Source organism: Cervus elaphus, chromosome 25, assembly GCF_910594005.1.
Source record: "Cervus elaphus chromosome 25, mCerEla1.1, whole genome shotgun sequence".
Taxonomy (NCBI): Eukaryota; Metazoa; Chordata; class Mammalia; order Artiodactyla; family Cervidae; genus Cervus; species Cervus elaphus.
The window spans coordinates 18043976-18063445 of record NC_057839.1 but is presented as its reverse complement, the minus strand read 5'-3'; the positions used below and the strand labels follow the sequence as shown (position 1 = coordinate 18063445).

Sequence of the window (19470 nt, the reverse complement as noted above, 5' to 3'; positions counted from 1 at the left end):
AAAATGTTTGACACATTTAAAATTTTTTAAGTTTTAAATCAGTATATGTGAGTAAAATAATATCACATAGTAATAGACAGATTCAGAATGTGAAACATTTTACTGGACAACTGTTCTGGTCTCCCAGTGTCGTGGGAGAAAAAAGACAAAGGACTGTTGTAGATTAAAAAGAGATGAAAAAGACCTAACCTTGTTTGATGAGCCCTCACTTATTCCTGGTTTAAAATTTTTTTTAAGTTTTTTAAAAACTATTGACAAAATTTGAAAACATTAGATAGTATTAAGAATGCTTTGTATTAACTATAAAGTTAATTTCTTAATTTCTGTAGCTGTTTATTTTGCAATTAAAGGAAAAACATACTAAGAAAAATGTACTGAGAAAAGTATTTTCAACAAATGTTTTTGAAATAAGATAATAACTTACTTTTATGACTTTAACAAATTAGTAAAAAATATAAGCACTTTGTGAATAAACTAAGCAAAGGATGCAAAATTACAAATAATGAAAGAAGAAATGAAGTGATCAAAAAACTTACAGAAACATTTTCTAATTTCTTGGTAATCAAAGAAATGCAAATTAGATTGTCAAGATCAAAAAATTATAAATCTATATTATCATAAATAGTTGGTAGAGAACATGAATCAGTTTAAAGTTGATGGATGTCTATTTAGCAACATTTATTAAAAGCCTTAAAAGTATTCCTGCCTGTCATATAGTGCCTGTTGGCCATTTTTATGTCTCTTTTTGAGAAATGCCTCAGCATTATTTTTCATCAGAGAAAGACAAATCAAAATCATGATGAGAAATCACTTTAAATCTGTTACTATGGCTAGTATCAAAAGACATGGAAATAATCTAATTATCTATGGATGCATGAACAGATAAAGAAAATGTGACATTTAACATTTACTTATCATCTATGGGACTTCCCTGGTAGCTCAGACAGTAAAGAGTCTGCCTACAATGCAGGAGACCTGGGTTTGATTCCTGGGTTGGAAAGATCCCCTAAAGAAGAAAATAGCAACCCACTCCAGTATTCTTGCCTGGAGAATTCCATGGACAAAGGAGCCTGGTGGGCTACAGTTCATGGGGTCGCAAAGAGTCAGACACGACTGAGCAACTAACACTTAGACTCAGTATACACACACACACACGAAGGAATATTATTCAGCATCAAAAAAGAAAGAAAGAAAGAAGGAAATTCTGCCATTTACAACAACATTGATGAACCTAGAGGACATTATGTTAAGTAAAATAAGCCAGCCAGTATTCTTTTTTTTTTTTTTTTTAGCCAGCCAGTATTCTTGACTGGAGAATGCCATGGACAGAGCAGCCTGGTGGGCTATATAGTCCATAGGATCTCAAAGAGTCAGACACGACTAAGTGACTAACACTTTCACTAACATTCAGACCATAATTTGAACATTCCTCATCTTATAAAACAAACACACTTTTAAATATATTAAACATGAAGCAGTCTAAACCTATCAAAATAATATTTTCCAATGCAATTAGATGAAAGTAAAATCATATCAGCAATTTCTCACACCAAATGCTCGTGGAAATAATGTTTTATTTTGTTGAAACCCCAGTCATTACCATCTAGTCTCTGTATTGAGTTTACCATTTGTCACTCTCGTTCTAGAACGTGCCCCCTTTGGCCAACATAGTAGTAGAATGTATTTAACCTGACATCCTCCTAGTAAGTTTATTAGTGTTCTCAAGCAGTATCAAGTTAGCTTACCATCTCCATGTCTGATATCTTACAAACTTGATCTTTTCTCTTGACTCAGAATCTGGATATGGACCTTTGTCAAATATTATTTTTTTTAGTCAAAGCATCTCTTCATCTCTTATCTACAGAATTCATTTTCCTTATTTTAAAGTATGTCTTAAAGCAAATTACCTCCACACACAATAAACTATGCTTTTGATGATCACAAAATATTGATAATGTGCTCTAATATAAAAAGTATACTCCCTAAATAGAAGTTCCCCAGATTATATTTTAATATATACATATCAGAAAATTTCTTTTTTCTTATTTTTAACTCCCTTTTTTCTATCAATTATAATTACTTTTCCTACGCAATATTTTCTAATAGCCTTCCAAAATTAATCAGTTTTAAGCCTTTATTAGCTGTCGATACTCCTGACATTTTTGGACTATTTGGCCTTTCATGTAGAATATATTTTACTGCATTCCAGGAGGTGGGGTGGGGGTCCTTTTGTTTTTCTTTCTTTTTTTTTTTTTAAATCTTCCCTCCTGCCCTTATTTTTTTGTCTTTGCATTAATTTCTCAAAGAAGCAAGATTTTTCTTTGCTTTTGCAAAATGAAAAATTTTTAATATAATTAGCCTAATATTCTTCATTTTTAATTTTTTCTTCACATGAAGCAGTTATGTGACCTGACTCAACATAATCAGGAATCAGAATTTCTGACTATTAAGTTTTAATTTCTTCACTATTAATTTCTTCTATGCATGAGGCAGCTATGTGACCTGATTCAACATAATCAGGAATCAGAATTTCTTCTCTGTGCTCTACATCAACTTCTTTCACTTGGGTCTGGATTTAAACTGAAGATTTTTCTATTTAAATGTTGCTTTTTTTCTTTTAAGGTGTCTATTGACTATTTTATTTGGAGCCTTTTAATTCTGTTTGAAGTAACATGGTAATGGTACTCAGATAATTTTAAATCACAGTATTTTTGTTTCAAGTCTCATTGTTCAAAGAGAAATAAACGATCAGGATTCACTTTTTTGCTCTCTTAATGACGGATTCCATGGAAGAATCGATGTCAAATTCAAACCTGCAAACATAACACTTTAATGCTAGTTCTTATATTAATGACTCTCTGGCACTCATTTTTTTTTTTTTCCGTCTTCTCTTTTTGAAGCTTCGCAGTTAATCTTACAGATGACCTGTATTAGCTGAATTTATAAACCTTCCTTCCTTCCTCTCTCTTTCCCACCCTCCCTTCTTCCTGTTTTCAAAACAGCAGCCACACAGCACACCTGTATCCAATGTTTCCTGTCATAGAAAGAGCCTGGATTTTGGAGGCAGTGTTCTAGTCTCAAGCTTAGTAGTTCTATGACCTCTGAGAAAGTAACCCAAACTTGGTTTCTTCATCTTTAAAATGTTAATAATGACAGAGAATATATATAAGATTGGGTGAGATAATTTGTATCTTCTGTGTTAGAAAACACAAAGTTTCTCACACAGGACTAGACAACTCTAAAACTTCAGATAAGATGTTTAAAATATTACAAACACCCTTTTAAATATCTGAGATCACAAGAAAGTCAGAGAAATCTCCAGGGTCAAAAAGTGAAGAAAGAATTACAAGTGGGGTGGTAGGTAGTATGGACTGATCTGATGGGTTTCCTGGGGGAGTTTGCTAGTTCCATTATCAAGGAGCTTGCAGTTTGATGGTTTTACGGGGACAAGAATTAGAAATGAGATATCCACCTAGAAAGTCATGAGCTGAAAGTCTACTCTTTGATCCTCCAGATTCACTCTTTTCCCTTTCCCACCCTGTATCACTGGCTCCCTTACTCTGTGTCTTCGGGTTGAGCTTAGTCAACAGGGAACTCTGGCAAAAACCTGGAGAAAGGTGAAATCAAGGTATCTATTCTCCTGTTCCCCTTCCTGTGAGGTCCTTTTGAACTGGCTATGTCCCCTAAAACCAAGTCACTGTTCCATTCAAGGAAGCTGCGCGATACCACTCTCTCCTCTCATGACTTAGGGCTGACGAGTGGTGCTCTGCAGTCAGCCTTAAGTTCCCACTTACCACCCACACCTCTTTATTTTAATCAATCCTTTGCAAATAAATGCTTCTCAAACCATCCATTTGCTTCCTATTGGGATTCTGATAAAAACCGAAATATTCAAAGGACTACATGTTTAGTGAAAAGGTAGGCCAGGGAAAATGTACCACCAAAACAAAAAGATGTTTACTTGACTTGTTTTCCTAAGAAATTATAACCACATTTTACACTACTGTTGTAGTCCAAAAGCAATATTTCTCAGGAATCTACAAAGTCCTATGGAAAATGAGATCACAGGTTTACATTGTAAGACACAAAGAACCTCACAAAGGTGAGAGTAACATGAAAAATAAACAGTAGGATTTTAACTCTCCAAGAACTTTAGTTAATAGCATTATCTGATAATGACTTAGAGTAAGCATGTCTTAAATCATTAAAGGTACAAAAAGAAATTTAAAACATGGGACAAAAGAGGGTATGTAGAAAGACTGAGTATATTTGGGAAAGAAATCATTCCAGAAATGAAAGATATGATCCTCAAAATGAAAACCTAATGGATAGATGATATACAGCTAAAAAGAGATAAGCAGAGAGGATCTAAGGAAAATGACAAGAATGCAACAGAGAAAAGTACAGAAAATATAAAAGAGTGTTAAGAAGATTTAAGGCTAGAATGAGATGGCCCAATATATTTCTAGTAGAAGTATTAGGAAGAGGAAATAGATTGGAATGATACCATAGGATCCCATGGAAAAAGGAAGACCTTAAGAGCAACCAGTAAGAGAAGACATTATCTACAGAGGAACTACAGTTAAGCTGAAAGCAGGTTTCTCCACAACAAAAACTGAGGCCAGATGCTAATGAAATAAAATGTTTTCTAGCACATAATAGATACTCAGAAATAAGCAAAAAAAAATCTTGCTACACCTATCAGTGGATTGTTTCCTCATGAATTGAATGAGCTTCATATTTTATACAAATATATTTGTCTTTTGCCTCTTTGTTTTAATACTAGTTTTATACAGTTGAATCTGTTAATTTTAACTAAAGTTGTGTAAAACCTTAAACAAGAAACTAAGTAAAAATGCAGAAATATTTTAATACTTATTTAAAAATACAATGGAAAAATCATACTGAAATTCTAGGAGATACAAAATAGAAAAAAAAAAAAAGAATATATAAATTTACTAGGAACTGTGGCCAGAAGAAATGAAACATATTGCATGGGATTTATAGCAAAGACTTCAGCCAAAAACAGGCAAAGGGCATAAACACACAATTGCAATAAGCAAAAACAAAGGAAAATATTCAACTCTGCTAATATAATAGTTGAAAAAGCACATGGTAAAATGATATATAGAGTTTTGCACACTGTAAATTCGCAAAATGTCAAAAAATTATTATATCCAGTTCTGGTAGTTCAGTGGTGAAATTGGTATGCTTCTAATAATGCTGGAAGCAGAGAAATTTAGATTTACATAATTAATTAAAAATTCAGGAAGGGTTGGGAGTTTGGGATTAGCAGATGTCAACTATTGTATATAGAATGGATAAACAACAAGGTCCTAATGTATAGCACAGGGAACTGTATTCAATATCCTGGAAAAGAATGTGAAAAAGAATGTATATGTGGTATAATTGAATCACTTTGCTGTAAAGCAGAAATTAATACACTGTAAATCAATTATGCATCAATAACATTTTTAAAAAATTAAAAATTCAGTTCCTCAGCCACACTAATCTACTACAGGGGCTCGGAAGCCACATGAACTCAATGGCTACCACCCCACTCGGCGCAGAAGACTATTTCCATCATTGCAGGAAGTTCTGCAGAACAATGCCACTCTAGAAGACAGACATAGGAGGAGAACTGATGCTTAGTTGAATATGTAACACTTCCCTTGATGCTTCGAATTATTCTCCAATGAGCCTCCCATTGCTACTTGCTACACTGCTCCAATTCCTCTTAAACACTTGGTATTTTCAGACTTCTATTTTTCTATCTAATGGGTATGAATTAATAGAGCTCACTGATTTAAATTAGCATTTTCCTGATTACTAATAAGGTTGAGGACTTTTAAAGGGTTTATTATCCTTTTGTATTTCCTCTTCTGTGAGTTTCCTACTCAATTTTTTTTCCTCATTACTGTGTTGAAATTATTTAACATGAGAAAATATTTATGATAAAATGATAAGTTGAAAAAAGAAGGGAGTACAAATTGGCCTACAATTATTTTAAACGAGTAAAAGCAAAAATCTAGATAGTCAACGTTTGGAAAATTTGTCATAAAAGTTAAGTTAGATACAGTAAGATGTGGGATTTGAGAATAATTTGTTTTTCATCTAAAAACGATTTTAACATTGTCATAATACTGTTTTCTCATTTTCAAAGAGCAAACAAATATAATATTGCTTGATGCTTGGGGAAATTGCCCTACAACTTCTGACTCTGTTTTCTAAGTCTTCGTCTTGGTTCCATGTAGACTGAGTGATTCCTTTTCTTTATTCTTGCTATTATTTTTGACATTGTTCCTTTCTGGTAGAACACTGCATGCCTGCCCTGAAAACTCTGTGTGTGCCTGTGTGTGTGTATGTAAGAAGCAAGGATAGAATGGTGAAAAAAACATAAACATTTCAAGATTTGTATCCTTAATTAGACATGTTTAAACTGCAGCAGAAATTGCCTTTCATAATTCACAGTAAAGGGAGATGAATGTATGTATATCACTCAGAGACTTCACATATTCATGTTTAGAAATATAACTTAAGCACACACTAGTCAAACTTATCAACTTGGGAAGGGAATAACATTCTTTACAAAGAGGACCAGCAGTGTCTATAAAAAGCAAAACCAAGACAGAGAGAAATGGTCATGTAAAAATTAAATAGAAGTTAATTCCTGTCCACCCAAACCCCTGGGAAAGAATGGACTGTATTCCACGTTTCACTGCCTCTTTAACAGCCAGCACGCATAACCTTCCACCAGTGGAAGGTAGTTAAGTCTCCAGAGTTGTCCCCTCTGGTCCTTTCCCTCTGTCTTCATGTCAGCCAGGCTTCTATTACTCTTCCATTTCCTGCCTGGATTTCCAGTTTCCCTGATACACTCCACTGAGAAATGTTCCCCACCCTCATGCAAGTGCTCTTTGCCATAGGTCCAGAGAGCACAACCAGGATTTTTACCTTTTGTGAGGACAGATAGGAGCTGTATTTTTACTTCGTACTGAGACTGCAGGCCCCAGTCCATGCTGCAGCTTCATGTCTTTCGAGCAGTTTTCATCAGCCGTGGGCATGTTGGGTTGCTGTAATGAATCTCTGGGATATTAGTGATGTGAGCTGGAACATACTTTTGTGTGTTCCCTACCTTTCCTACTAGCTTCCAAATGAGCAAGAGGCAGAGGTTATCCTCCTTGCCCTTGCTCAGAACTGTATCACTTTCCAGTCGTCTCAGCATTTGAGTGCTTCACTAACTCATACACTAATTTGTAAAGTCGGTGTCGCTGCATTTCCTTTGATTTGCGATAAAATGTCAGTTCATATTGAGTGTTGCAACGTGAGTTCAAAGATAAGAAATGAAAGAAGGCCAAAATGAAGCCAAACTTTTAAAACAGGATGTTTTTAAAATTAGGACAAAACCTTGCCCAGTAAAACCTGGAGAGCCAACCAAATAGGATTTGCAACTTGAATGCACACCCTCCAGGAGGCCTCTCAGAAGAATCTGCCAAGCCATGTTTGGCTTCTCAGGGGTGCTTGCCATGTGGGGTGCAGTCCTGGGACCTCCCATGGTCTTCCATCTGCTTAACTTTGAGCTAAGGTGTGGGTTTGGATTCCTTAATGTGTATCTGGAATATTATCTGAAAACATTTTTCTTTCTGTGGGCTTGGAATGTACTTGGATGTTTATGGAAGCTACTCTTTGGCTTAATGGAATCAGCTCCATGGCTGAATGTTATGATTTGGGGGTGCCCTATAGGGTCATCTGCTTTGAATATCAGCCTTACCATTGGCCACCATCATTATTGCTTCTTTTCTTTGGACACTGGATACCTTCCCTAAGGAGTAAGGCTGTCTTAGGTTAACCCGTTGCTTCTCAAAGTGTGTTTCCTGGATCAGCTGGGAACTTATTAGAAATCAAGTGATCAGGCCCAAACCCAGCCTCTAGGGATGAAGCCCAGCTTTCTGTGGTTTAATAAGCCTTTTAAGTGATTCAAATGCACATTAAAGTTTGAGAACCTCTGGGCTTACCCTCTGGGCTTCAAAGTGTATGCTAGATGATCTGAAGGAAAATATTATAACTTTATATTTTATGATCTCTTTTTCTAATCTCTATTTCTTTACATTTTAATATGCCCAATACATTAATATCATTATCTATGTATCATTTATCAACAAATGTATGTACAGTAAGAGTGCATGCTTAATTTTTTTATAGCTGGGGATGCATGATATGCAAAGTATGAGGACTACTTCTTGTCTAAGTATAATATTTTTTTTTTTTTTCACACTACGCTAGGTGGTTTATTTTATTTGTTCAAGGACTCATCTTGCAAGCTTTAATAGCAAGCATGGGCTTTGATTCTGGGAGCCCAGATTCAGACTTAGGAAGACAAAAGCGAACTGTGCTCCATGTACATGGACGCAAACTAAAGGCTTGTGGTTAATCAAATCGTAGTTTTAAGTTTCTACAGCCTCGCAGCCAGAAGTCACAGGTCCTTTAGGTCCTTCTGGATGCCCCAGAGGGTATCTGCACTCTTCTTGAGTTGGGCAACCTCTTCATCCTTCAGCTTCTGGTTGATAACGCTGGTTAACCCCCGAGCATTCAGCACACATGGAAGGCTCAGGAAGACTTCATTCTCAATGCCATACATGCCCTTCACCATTGTTGACACTGGGTGAATCCTGGATAGATTTTTCAACATGGATTCAATAAGATCAGCCACACTTAATCCAATAGCCCAGTTGGTATATCCTTTTAGCTTGATGACTTCATAGGCACTCTCAACCACCATCTTATGCACTTCCTTCCAATTTTCACTATCATTGTCTGTTCCCATTTCTGGATTCAATTCCTGGAGAGAAACGCCTGCCACATTCACTCCGCTCCAAACAGCCACGCTTGAGTCGCCATGTTCTCCCAAAATCCATCCATGGCAGCTGCTGGGATGAATGCCAAGTTTTTCAGCCATAAGATAGCGAAATCTAGCAGAATCCAGATTACATCCACTCCCAATCACACGGTGCTTGGGTAATCCACTTAGTTTCCAGGTAACGTATGTGAGAATATCCACTGGGTTGGAAACCACAATGATGATGCAGTCAGGACTGTACTTGACAATCTGAGGAATGATGAACTTGAAGACGTTAACGTTCCTTTGCACCAAATTCAGGCGACTCTCCCCCTCCTGCTGGCGAACTCCTGCAGTTACCACCACGATCTTGGAATTGGCAGTGACAGAGTAATCTTTGTCTGCCACAATTTTTGGTGTCTGAAGGAATAAGCTCCCATGCTGCAGGTCCATCATTTCTCCCTTGAGTTTATCTTCCAAAACATCCACAAGAGCAAGCTCATCAGTCAGGGACTTTCCCAGAATGCTGATGGCACATGCCATACCAACTTGTCCAACACCCACTACAGTGATCTTATTGTTTGGGGTTGTTCCCTCTTCTTCGGCAACTGGTGCAATCAGTTTGTCCTTAAGAGTTGCCATTGTGCCCAGGGGAAAGAAAGTTCTCCAGACAGTGGTGAGGGCTGCACGAAGAAGACGAGGTCAGCAGCGTGCTAAGTATAATATTTTAAAATTCTTATGGCCTAAGTCAACTGAGCCACTAGCCACCAACAATGTCATATATTTGCATTAATATATTTATCTCACTGCTCACTTCTGAAATACTTTGCAAATAATTTATAGTGTTCATTTCTCCTCCTGTGCAGACAGCTCTCACATTTCCAGTCATGTGGTAAAAAGAGGCCTCTGTGTTGGATGCTGGAGCCTTTTTCCTTCTCCATGAGCAAAAGAAGAGAATTAGTGATGGCCCCTGAACAGCATCAAGGGCATCTCCCACCACCCCACCCCACCTCCGCCAGTCCATCCATTTTTGCGCATCAGAAAAGATCACAGGAAGCCAGAAAGAGGATTCCATATGCAAAGTTTAACATACCCTTTCCCCACTCTCATTGCTCTTCTTAGATGGGGTGAACCCTGGGGGTTAGGGGACACACAGCACTCACTGGCAGTTTCCCCCGCTCCCCCACATATACCAGCTTACGCTAGCCTGGCATGCCTCCTGTGTGTACACTTACGCTCCCATTGTGTTATGCATTTCTGTGAGCAAAGCAGAAAATATCACGGTGCATTTATTATAAATGGAAAAATTGAAGAACTAGGAGTAGAGCCAACTTAAGTTACAACAATTTAGGGGCTGAACAAAGAAAAAGTTGAAAAAATTATTTCACTCCTAGCATAATATTTTACATAAAGCATGATCTTGATAACAACGCGTGAGACCAGTGACAAAGATACAAATACAGTTTGGTTCCTGAGCACTCAGGGCTGGTAATATGAAGCAGTTAAAAGCATGAATATAGGTTTAAGTCTTATCACTCTGTTTACTAATTATGTGACCTTGAGCAAGTTCCTGAACCTCTCTTAAGCTTCATTTCCTTCTATTGGTAAATTAAGGATAAGGACACAGTAAGTACTTCATAGACTATTGGGAGAATTAAATGAGATGTAAGTGCTTGGCATGATATCTGGCACCCAGTAAACCCCCAGTAAATGTTCCATTTTATTGTACTTTGTAATCAAATGCCAAGAGATAAAAAAGTGAATTCCTACCCTCTGACACTGAAGCCCACAACCCAGTGTTTTTTCCCTAGCTAAAGGCTAATGATCTTGCATAACTCATACTATTTTGAAAATCAAAAGTAATGCCTCTATTGGAGAGACTGACCTAAAGATTTGTTAATCACTCTCTCCTCCTGCCCATATGTCTGTCTGCCTAGAAGAGCTATTTCTGTTCTTGAGCTAACTGTTGGCAGGGGTGCAGAGTCCTCTTCTTCTGTTTCACCTAATAGCACATTATACTTCATCATTAAGAAAGAAAAAAAAATTATATCTAGATCTCCACCACGGAGCCATTAAGTTGAAAACTTGATGGCAGTAAAATGATACCACATCAAGGAAGAAATAAAAGACTGCAGGTTTTCTGTCACTGTTCAGAGAAATTAATGTGTCTTAGAGGAGACTTTACAATATGTTATCATCAAATAAAAACACCGTAGGATAATAATGGGGGTTTCTATGAACTCTTTTTAAAAAAGTAATGCTTCCTTTTTTTTTCCAGATCCACCTTTTCTTAATAGAAGGAAATGGATAAATATTATTTGAATTAATAATTAAATAGGAAAAAAACCTGTAACAAAATTGTAAAGATGTCTAGGCAGTATGTGCAGAACTGCTTCCCTGGAATACTTCCCTTATTTATCAGTACTTATTATGACCATATAACTCCCATATATTATTTCACTTAAATCTTTTCAATAATGCTGTGGATTAGGTGTGTTAGTTGCTCCGTTGTGTCTGACTCTTTGCAACACCATGGACTGTAGCCTGTCAGGCTTTTCTGTCCAGGTGATTTTCCAGGCAAGAACACTGGAGTGAGTTGCCATTTCCTCCTTCAGGGGATCTTCCTGACCCAGGCATTGAACCCAGGTCTCCTGCATTGCAGGCAGATTCTTTACTGTTTGAGCCACAATTAGGTATTACCATCCTAATTCAGTTTTTGAAGCACTGAGAGGTTCAGAAAGTTGCCCAAGATCACATAGTTATAAGTAATGAAATCAGGATCTAACCAGAGCTGTTTGATGCAGGACCACTTATGCTTTATATGGAGGCTGGAATGTGGCCTTTATGTTAATATTTTTCCTTCCTTTTTTTTTTTTTTTTTCAAAAAATACTTTTATTTATTTATCTGGCTGCACTGGGTTGTAGCTGCAGCATGCAGGATCTTTTTTCGTTTTAGCTACAGCATGTGGGATCTTACTTCCCCAACCAGGAATCGAACCCAGGTCCCTGAATGCAGGCCCCCTGCATTGGGAACACAGCATTTTAGCCACTGGACCACCACAGAAGTCCCATATTTTTCCTTCTTTAAAAAAAAAGATGAACTACTGTAGTAAAATGAACTCTACTCCTCCCCTGACTATAGGAGGGGGAGAGTCCACTTTATTACAGTAGTTTCACTACCAAGATTCTCCTTCACTGACTTGACCACTCTGAAATTATTAGCCTTGCCCCTATGGGAACACGCCAGGTAGCACATGGACTCACATGGTCAGCCTCCAGCGTTCAGTTTGACTCATGTCAACAAACATGGATTGAGAGCTGTGAATGAGCAGGCACTCTGCCATGTGCTTGTTTGTTTGTTTTACAACCCCACAGCCATAGCCCGCCTGGCTCCTCTGTCCATGGGGTTTCCCAGGCAAGAATACTGTGGGGGGTTGCCATTGTCTTCCCCAGTGAATCTTCCTGACCAGGGATCAAACCCGCATCTCCTGCATTGCAGGCAGATTCTTTACCACTGAGCCACCAAGGAAACCCATTAGGTGCTTGACAAAGGGAAATAATGGATAAGACTTCCTGCTTTTAGGGATACTAACCTGGAAGGAAATATTCCAAAACATTAATAATGGATACCTCTGGGGTTAGTATCAGTTGTCTTTTCCTTTTTTACTTAGCTACATAAAATGTGTAAAATATATTAAAAACAGCTTAAAGAAAAAAAGAAGGCTGCAAGACAGGAAATTCTTAAGAAAATGATCTCTAATTGTGAAATGAAGCTGGTGATGGCAGAACCAGTACTGAAATTACAGACTTCAGCTTCTTATCATCTAGGTACTACTTTTTAAAACTGCCTTGGGGTACTGTTTAATTGAGAACTTACTATGTTCCAGACAATCTGTTAAGTGCTGGAAGATACAAAGATAAATAAGATAAGCTTTCTGGCCTCAAGGAATTTATAGTCCAGTGGGGAAAAAACTCATAATGGAATGTGAGATTTTTCCATGTGTATAGATACTGGTCTCTTCTGTTTGCATAAAGCTTTTGCCTTTTTGTAGAAAATAGCTGTTACATCTGTCTTAGAAATGCACATTTCCATATTGGCATGAAGTGTCATCTTTTGAGAGTTCTGCAAAAAATACAAGTTATCATTGCGTGCCAATGGAAAGACAGAATAACATGACAGAATCCCATTAGGTATAGTATTTAAAGAACCTCTAGCGTTGGGTAGGAGTCTGAAGTTGGACAAGTAGACTGCAAAATGCTAAAAAAGTTCTAACTCTTCTCAAAACCCTTCATGCAAGCTGAAAACGAGCCAGAGAGCTAAACTGCCGCATGGAAGCTCTGGCACAAACAAGAAACCCTCTGTATTTGCCGCTGTTATTTGTATGACAAACAGGCGCCATCTTTATACCCTTTTCCCAAACCTTCCCCAAAGAGTCTTCCTGGTTTAATCATTTTGTCAGACTGGAAAAAGAAGAAAAAAAAAGGATTTCAGGCCTGTGTGGACTATAGTTTGGACTCTCATGACCTTCTGTCACCCCTCAGGCCATCGCTCTACATAAATAGTCTCTCACACATAAGAGGAGGCCAAACCACAATGGACTTATTAACTCCGTAACTGTACACAGTAGTATATGTAACTATACTGAATTGTCATCATTAGATATTAAAGTATTGATTAACATTTTGTGCTTTCCAGTTAAAAAAGATGGGGAGATTTCTTTTTTTTAAATCAAAAACTCTCTTCTGGATTAACTGAATGAGTTAAACTTGGTAATCCCAGTTATCTTAGGTTGTTTTAAAGTCATGTCATTGTTTTGGCAATATTCATGAAGCCTATAACTTTAGCTAAAAAGAAGTATAGCTTCACCTAGGTTAATGACATAACTAAGAATGAAGGGCTAAATGTCATTTAGATAAACCAACAGTTTAGTATGTTGAACTCTAAAATTCCAGTGGATAAAAGCAGGAATTAACCACTTGCAGTGATTACTGACCCAGACTTTAAGTATAATGAAAGTTAATGAGCTGAATTCTTTCCAGTGTAACACATGATCACTGAATGATAACTGACCTTTGAAGATCACTGCTATCATGTGAAAATAGTAAGCATTAAAGATTGAAAATCTTGATTTTGATGCAAAAATAATATTTTCTAATTAAAGTGTGAAAGCATGTATATGCTTCCTTAATTTAAATATAAATGTAACTATGAGAGCCGAAGAATTGATGCTTTGAACTGTGGTGTGGAGAAAACTCTTGAGAGTCCCTTGGACTGCAAGGAGATCAAAAATGTCAATCCTAAGGGAAATCAACACTGAGTATTCATTGAAAGAACTGATGCTGAAAGCTCCAATACTTTGGCCACCTGATGTAAACATCCAACTCATTGGAAAAGACCCTGGGTCTGGGAAAGATTGAAGGCAAAAGGAGAAGGGGGCAGCAGAGGATGAGATGGTTGGATAGCATCACTGGTTCAATGGACATGAACTTGGGCAAACTCTAGGAGATAGTGAGGGACAGGGAGGCCTGGCATGCTGCAGTCCCTGGGGTCCCAGAGTTGGACGTGACTTAGTGACTGAACAACAACAAATACTATGTTTATATGTGTGTGCTTTTATTGTTCACTCACTAAGTTGTGTCCAGCTCTTAACGCGCCAGGCTCCTCTGTCCATGGGCTTCTCCAGGCAAGAATACTGGAGTGGGTTTCCATTTTATTCCCCAGGACGTGTGTGTATGTGTGTGTGTGTGTATTCATATATCTATATAAAATAAACTGATCCTTGCCATAGTCAGTGGGATAGGACTGATTGTAGCCATGTAACCCATGGTGCTAATTATCATCTCAGCAAAGATTCAAGAATCTAAAACTCAGACTCCACCAGCCACAGGTTTCTATCTGGTGACTGTAAGAACCACAAGACCTGGAAAGCCAAGGCCTAAAGAGCTATTTGCAGACCCCATATCTCCCAACTAGAGATCTTAAAGAGGAAAAACACTGAAAGAATCAGAGGTAAATGGAATGAATGATCAAAAGACTCTCAAGCCAAAAAGGATGGAAGGGTGGGAGAGGCCAAGGCAGAATAAGATATTCTGAAAATGGAAGGAACAGTGCCTTGTAAATGTCAGTTTTCTCCGATCAATAAGCATGAGTTTCAAGTATCAAGAAATAAAAAGTTATGATGTTCAGCCCATTAACTCCTTCAACCTCAGATGCCCTGGGACATGCCCAGAAAGGCCTTTCAGCATCACCACAAAGGTCACCACCTATTCCCAGCTCTTCTCAGTTATGCCTTAAACAGAACCATTTAAGATAAATAAAAGATGATTTACAATTCAATAGTAGTATTTTTAGTCTTATTTCATTTTAAGTATCACAATGTCAGAAAAATGATGGCTCTCAATTTTTTGTGTGTGTTTAAATATAAGTTTTATTCTTTAAATGGAAAAAAATGAACAAGCTGCTTGGTAATGCTACTCACTATTTATCAATCTCTCAACTGGGTCATGGGGAAATGTCAAAGGTCCTGCCAGAGGGTAAACCAAAAACAACAGGGAGAGGAAGACCAGAATACGGTGCTAAATTATAAAATTGTGCTGCCCCTCTGAGACCCGTTGCTTTGCATACAGTACTCAAAGCAGCTACCAAAAGATAATTCTGTTGCACTACAGGTTTTAACCTTGCTTTTAAAAGTTAAGTTTCCTTTCTGACTGAATCTGTATAGCTCCAGGACAGAGTTTGATCCAGATTTGTGTTCAGTGGTGAGGAAGTCACAGAGCCATATGTTCCCATGAAATTAACATGCTGAGAAGTGAGGGAATTGCCACAATTACTTCTTCAAAGGCTTCTGGGGCGGGGGGGAGAACCAAACTTACTATGACTCTCTATGAGGAAAACACAGGAGGTTGTCACACAAAGCACAAGTTTCACACACACAAAAAATCACTAAAGGAAGATTATGAGAAAAATGGAGACAATAGGGAGAGTCAACTATTACATATAGAGATACCTTGAAAAATGTCTTGTTCCTGTTCTTCTGATTCACTGGGCTCCTCTTTCTATTGCAGGCTTATTTTGGTGTGAAAGACCTTAGTTATTTAGTAGGTACATGCCATCTGTTCTGTGTTTATGAACTTGCATAGACCCTATAATTATGTTCAAGAATTTGAAACCCAAACTAAAAACTAGGTCACACATACACACACACACACATATACACCAACATATACACACTTGTGCCCTCACTGCCCTCTGACTATTCATTGATTATGTTAACTCATGGAGCCACCTTGAGAAATGTCCTTCACGAAGAGAAGGAGTAAGTGTACAAAGGCTGGCCTCTGAAACCATTGCTGAATTTGGCACAGCATTAGGATATATCCTTGGTAAGTGAAATCTATCTAAGAGGAAACCATTGCAGGTATTTTGAGATCAGTATCCTAGGGTAAGCCAGTTAATCCCTTTCCTCCTTAATTATTTGCTCTGAAAAATAAAGCAAAGATTATCATCCGTTTCCCTCATCCCATTTGGTTTCCTGAGTCTTTCCTTGCCATTTGAATTAATAGCCAATAACAAAGTTGACTCTGAGAATGACTCTGATATATTTGCTGCAACAGCAGTTCTGGTTTCCATCTCTGCTAGCTGACAAACTCCAAGTGTGTATCTGTCATCACCAAAGTCTGTGAAATGCTGAGGGATTGTCAGTGGGGTCACACCTTTCTTTCTCAGCCTAATGGCATGTTTGTTTAGCCAAAGTCTCCTTCAGTTCCATGTTTGGGAGCTGTAAACAAAGAAAGAATACTGTTGAATGGCAGAGAAGTTTTAATACTAAAGGCTATACACAAGCATAAGGCTAAGTAGATAAATTTGATGTGTTTAGATGGATTGCAGCCAACTTCTAACAGTCCTTCACAGTTTTTACTTATTTTCCCACCATGATCTCATTTGATCCTTGCACCAACCTCAAGATACTTCAATCATAAGTAGCTATGCTTCCCCGGTGGCTCAGATGGTAAAGAATCCGCCTGCAATGCAGGAGATCTGGGTTCAAGCCCTGGGTTGGGAAGATACCCTGGAGGAGGGAATGGCAACCCACTCCAACATTCTTGCCTGGAGAATTCCATGGACAGAGGAGTCTGGCAGCTACAGTCCATGGGGCCACGAGTCAGACACCACGGAACAACTAAACACAAGCACACATGCCTATTTCACAGCTAAGGGAACTGAGTATTGAAGAACTTAAAGTGATTTTTCTACGATCACAATGCTAAGTAATGAAGTCTATATTTAGAATTGTTTTCTGACTCCAGAATCCATTTTCCTTTTATTATGTCTTGTAGCCTTCATCTATTGATAAATATATCAACCGCTGCATTAGAGACAGACTTTTTAAAATAACAAATTTTGCTGGATTTTAAGAAGCTATGAGCAGCTGCACAGAACACCAAAGTCTGGCAAAAGAGCAGACAGATGCAGAGTCAAGTCATTTCATAAGCACAGTCCCCAGTGTGCTAACTCCTGAACTTGACCTTACTAGTTGTAAAGCTTCCCAGTTGTTTTGTTCAGTTTATGCCAGGTAACTATTAGGGGAACTGTAAATCCTTGAACATCAAGTAAATGCCCATCATCCAGATTCTACAGTTAAGTTGTACTTGTTTACCATACATCTGTCTGTATATTCATTCCCCCATCCATAATCTATATTTTTTTCTGAAGTTGCAGACATCAGAAGACTTACACCTAAATGCTTCAGCATGCTTACTATTAACTGGGGTTCAATATTTGCCTATGGTTCAATTTTTTTTTATTTCATTTATTAACTAAGCATCAATTGAAAGGGTTGAAAAAGATAAAAGAGTGGAAGTACATGCTTCCCTTGTGGCTCAGCTGGTAAAGAATCTGCCTGCAATGCGGGAGACCTGGGTTCAATCCCTGGGTTGGGAAGATCCCCTGGAGAAGGGAAAGGCTACCCACTCCAGTATTCTGGTCTGGAGAATTCCATGGACTGTATAGTCCAAGGGGTCTCAAAGAGTTGGACACGACTGAGCGACTTTCACTTTCACTTCACTTTCACAATATGTAAAAGAAGAGTGCTAATAACATAAAGTCATCTTAATAACAACTTTTGTGTGAAATATGCTTTAAAACATATTTATACAGAATTAAGGAATAAATTTTTAATATACTGAAAAAAATAAGGAATAAATGTTTTTTAATATACTGAAAATCTGACCAAGATTTTCTCATTCTTTACACTTAAATCATACTTTCCAGGTACATGTTACAAAAGCTTCAGGACAAATTTAAACTCATCTATACTCTCCTTTATGAAATATCATTGCCTATAGTTCTTTTTTAAAAGTTAAAAATTTGCATATGATCAAAGTGAAAGTGAAGTCGACCAGTTGTGTCCGACTCTTTGCGACCCAGTGGACTGTAGCCTACCAGGCTCCTCCGTCTATGGGATTCTCCAGGCAAGAATATGCCCAAATCTCAAGTGTACCATTCAATAAGTTTTGCCGAATGTGTTGTTGTTCGGTCGCTAAGTCATGCCTAACTCTTTGCAACCCAAGGAACTGCAGCAGCCAGGCTCCTCTGTCCATCACTATCTCCCTGAGTTTGCTCAAACTCATATCCTTTGAGTTAGTGATGCTATCCAACCGTCTCATCCTCTATCATCCCCTTCTCCTCTTACCCTCAATCTTTCCCAGCCTCAGGGTCTTTTCTAATGAGTCAGCTCTTCATATCAGATGGCCAAAGTATTGGAGCTTCAGCTTCAGCATCAGTCCTTCCAGTGAATATTCAGGACTGATTTCCTTTAGGATGGACTGTTTGATCTCCTTGCAGTCCAAGGAACTCTCAAGAATCTTCTTAGCACCACAGTTCAAAAGGATCAATTCTTTAGCACTCAGCCTTCTTTATGGTCCAACTCTCACATCCATACGTGACTACTGGAAGAACCATAGCTTTGACTAGAGTGACCTTTGTCGGCAAAGTGAGGTCTGCTTTTTAAAACACTGTCTAGATTTGACATATTTATTCTTCCAAGGAGCCAGCATCTTTTAATTTCATGGCTGCAGTCACTGTCCATATTGATTTTGGAGCCCAAGAAAATGAAATCTGACACTGTTTCTGCATTTTCCCCATCTATTTGCCATGAAGTGATAGGACCAGAAGCCATGATCTTAGTGTTTTGAATGTTGAGTTTTAAGCCAGCTTTTTCAGTCTCCTCTTTCACTTTCATCAAGAGGCTCTTTAGTTCCTCTTCATTTTCTGCAGTTAAAGTGGTATCATCTGCAAATCTGAGGTTGTTGGTATTTCTCCTGGCAGTCTTGATTCCAGCTTGTGATTCATCTAGCCCAGTATTTCACATGGTGTATTCTGCATAGAAGTTAAATAAGCAGGGTGACAATATATAGCCTTGATGTACTCCTTTCCCAATTTTGAACCAGTCCATTGTTCCATGTCAGGTTCTAACTGTTGCTTCTTGTCCTGCATACAGGTTTCTCAGGAGGCAGGAAAAGTGGTCTGGTACTCCCATCTCTTTAAGAATATTCCACAGTTTGTTGTGATCCACACAGTCAAAGACTTTAGCATAATCAATGAATTAAAGTAATTGTGTTTTTAGAATTCCCTTGCT

At 37.9% G+C, this 19470-nt stretch overlaps 2 protein-coding genes across 3 annotated transcripts in view; one reads left to right on the top strand and one right to left on the bottom strand.

Moving 5' to 3' along the window:
• LOC122683775 (regulator of G protein signaling 7 binding protein) overlaps window positions 1–19470 on the top strand; it is a 107464-nt gene that overhangs the window by 42785 nt on the left and 45209 nt on the right. The gene's annotated exons all lie outside the window — the stretch shown is intronic.
• LOC122683774 (L-lactate dehydrogenase B chain) lies at window positions 8307–9541 on the bottom strand. Its single transcript, XM_043887608.1, has one exon. It carries the CDS (start codon window positions 9473–9475, stop codon window positions 8471–8473), a length of 1005 nt encoding a protein of 334 aa, XP_043743543.1. The 5' UTR covers window positions 9476–9541; the 3' UTR covers window positions 8307–8470.

Coding starts and splice junctions, on each gene's coding strand:
- LOC122683774 (XM_043887608.1), bottom strand. CDS start 9,475: ATGGCAACTCTTAAGGACAAACTGATTGCACCAGTTGCCGAAGAAGAG.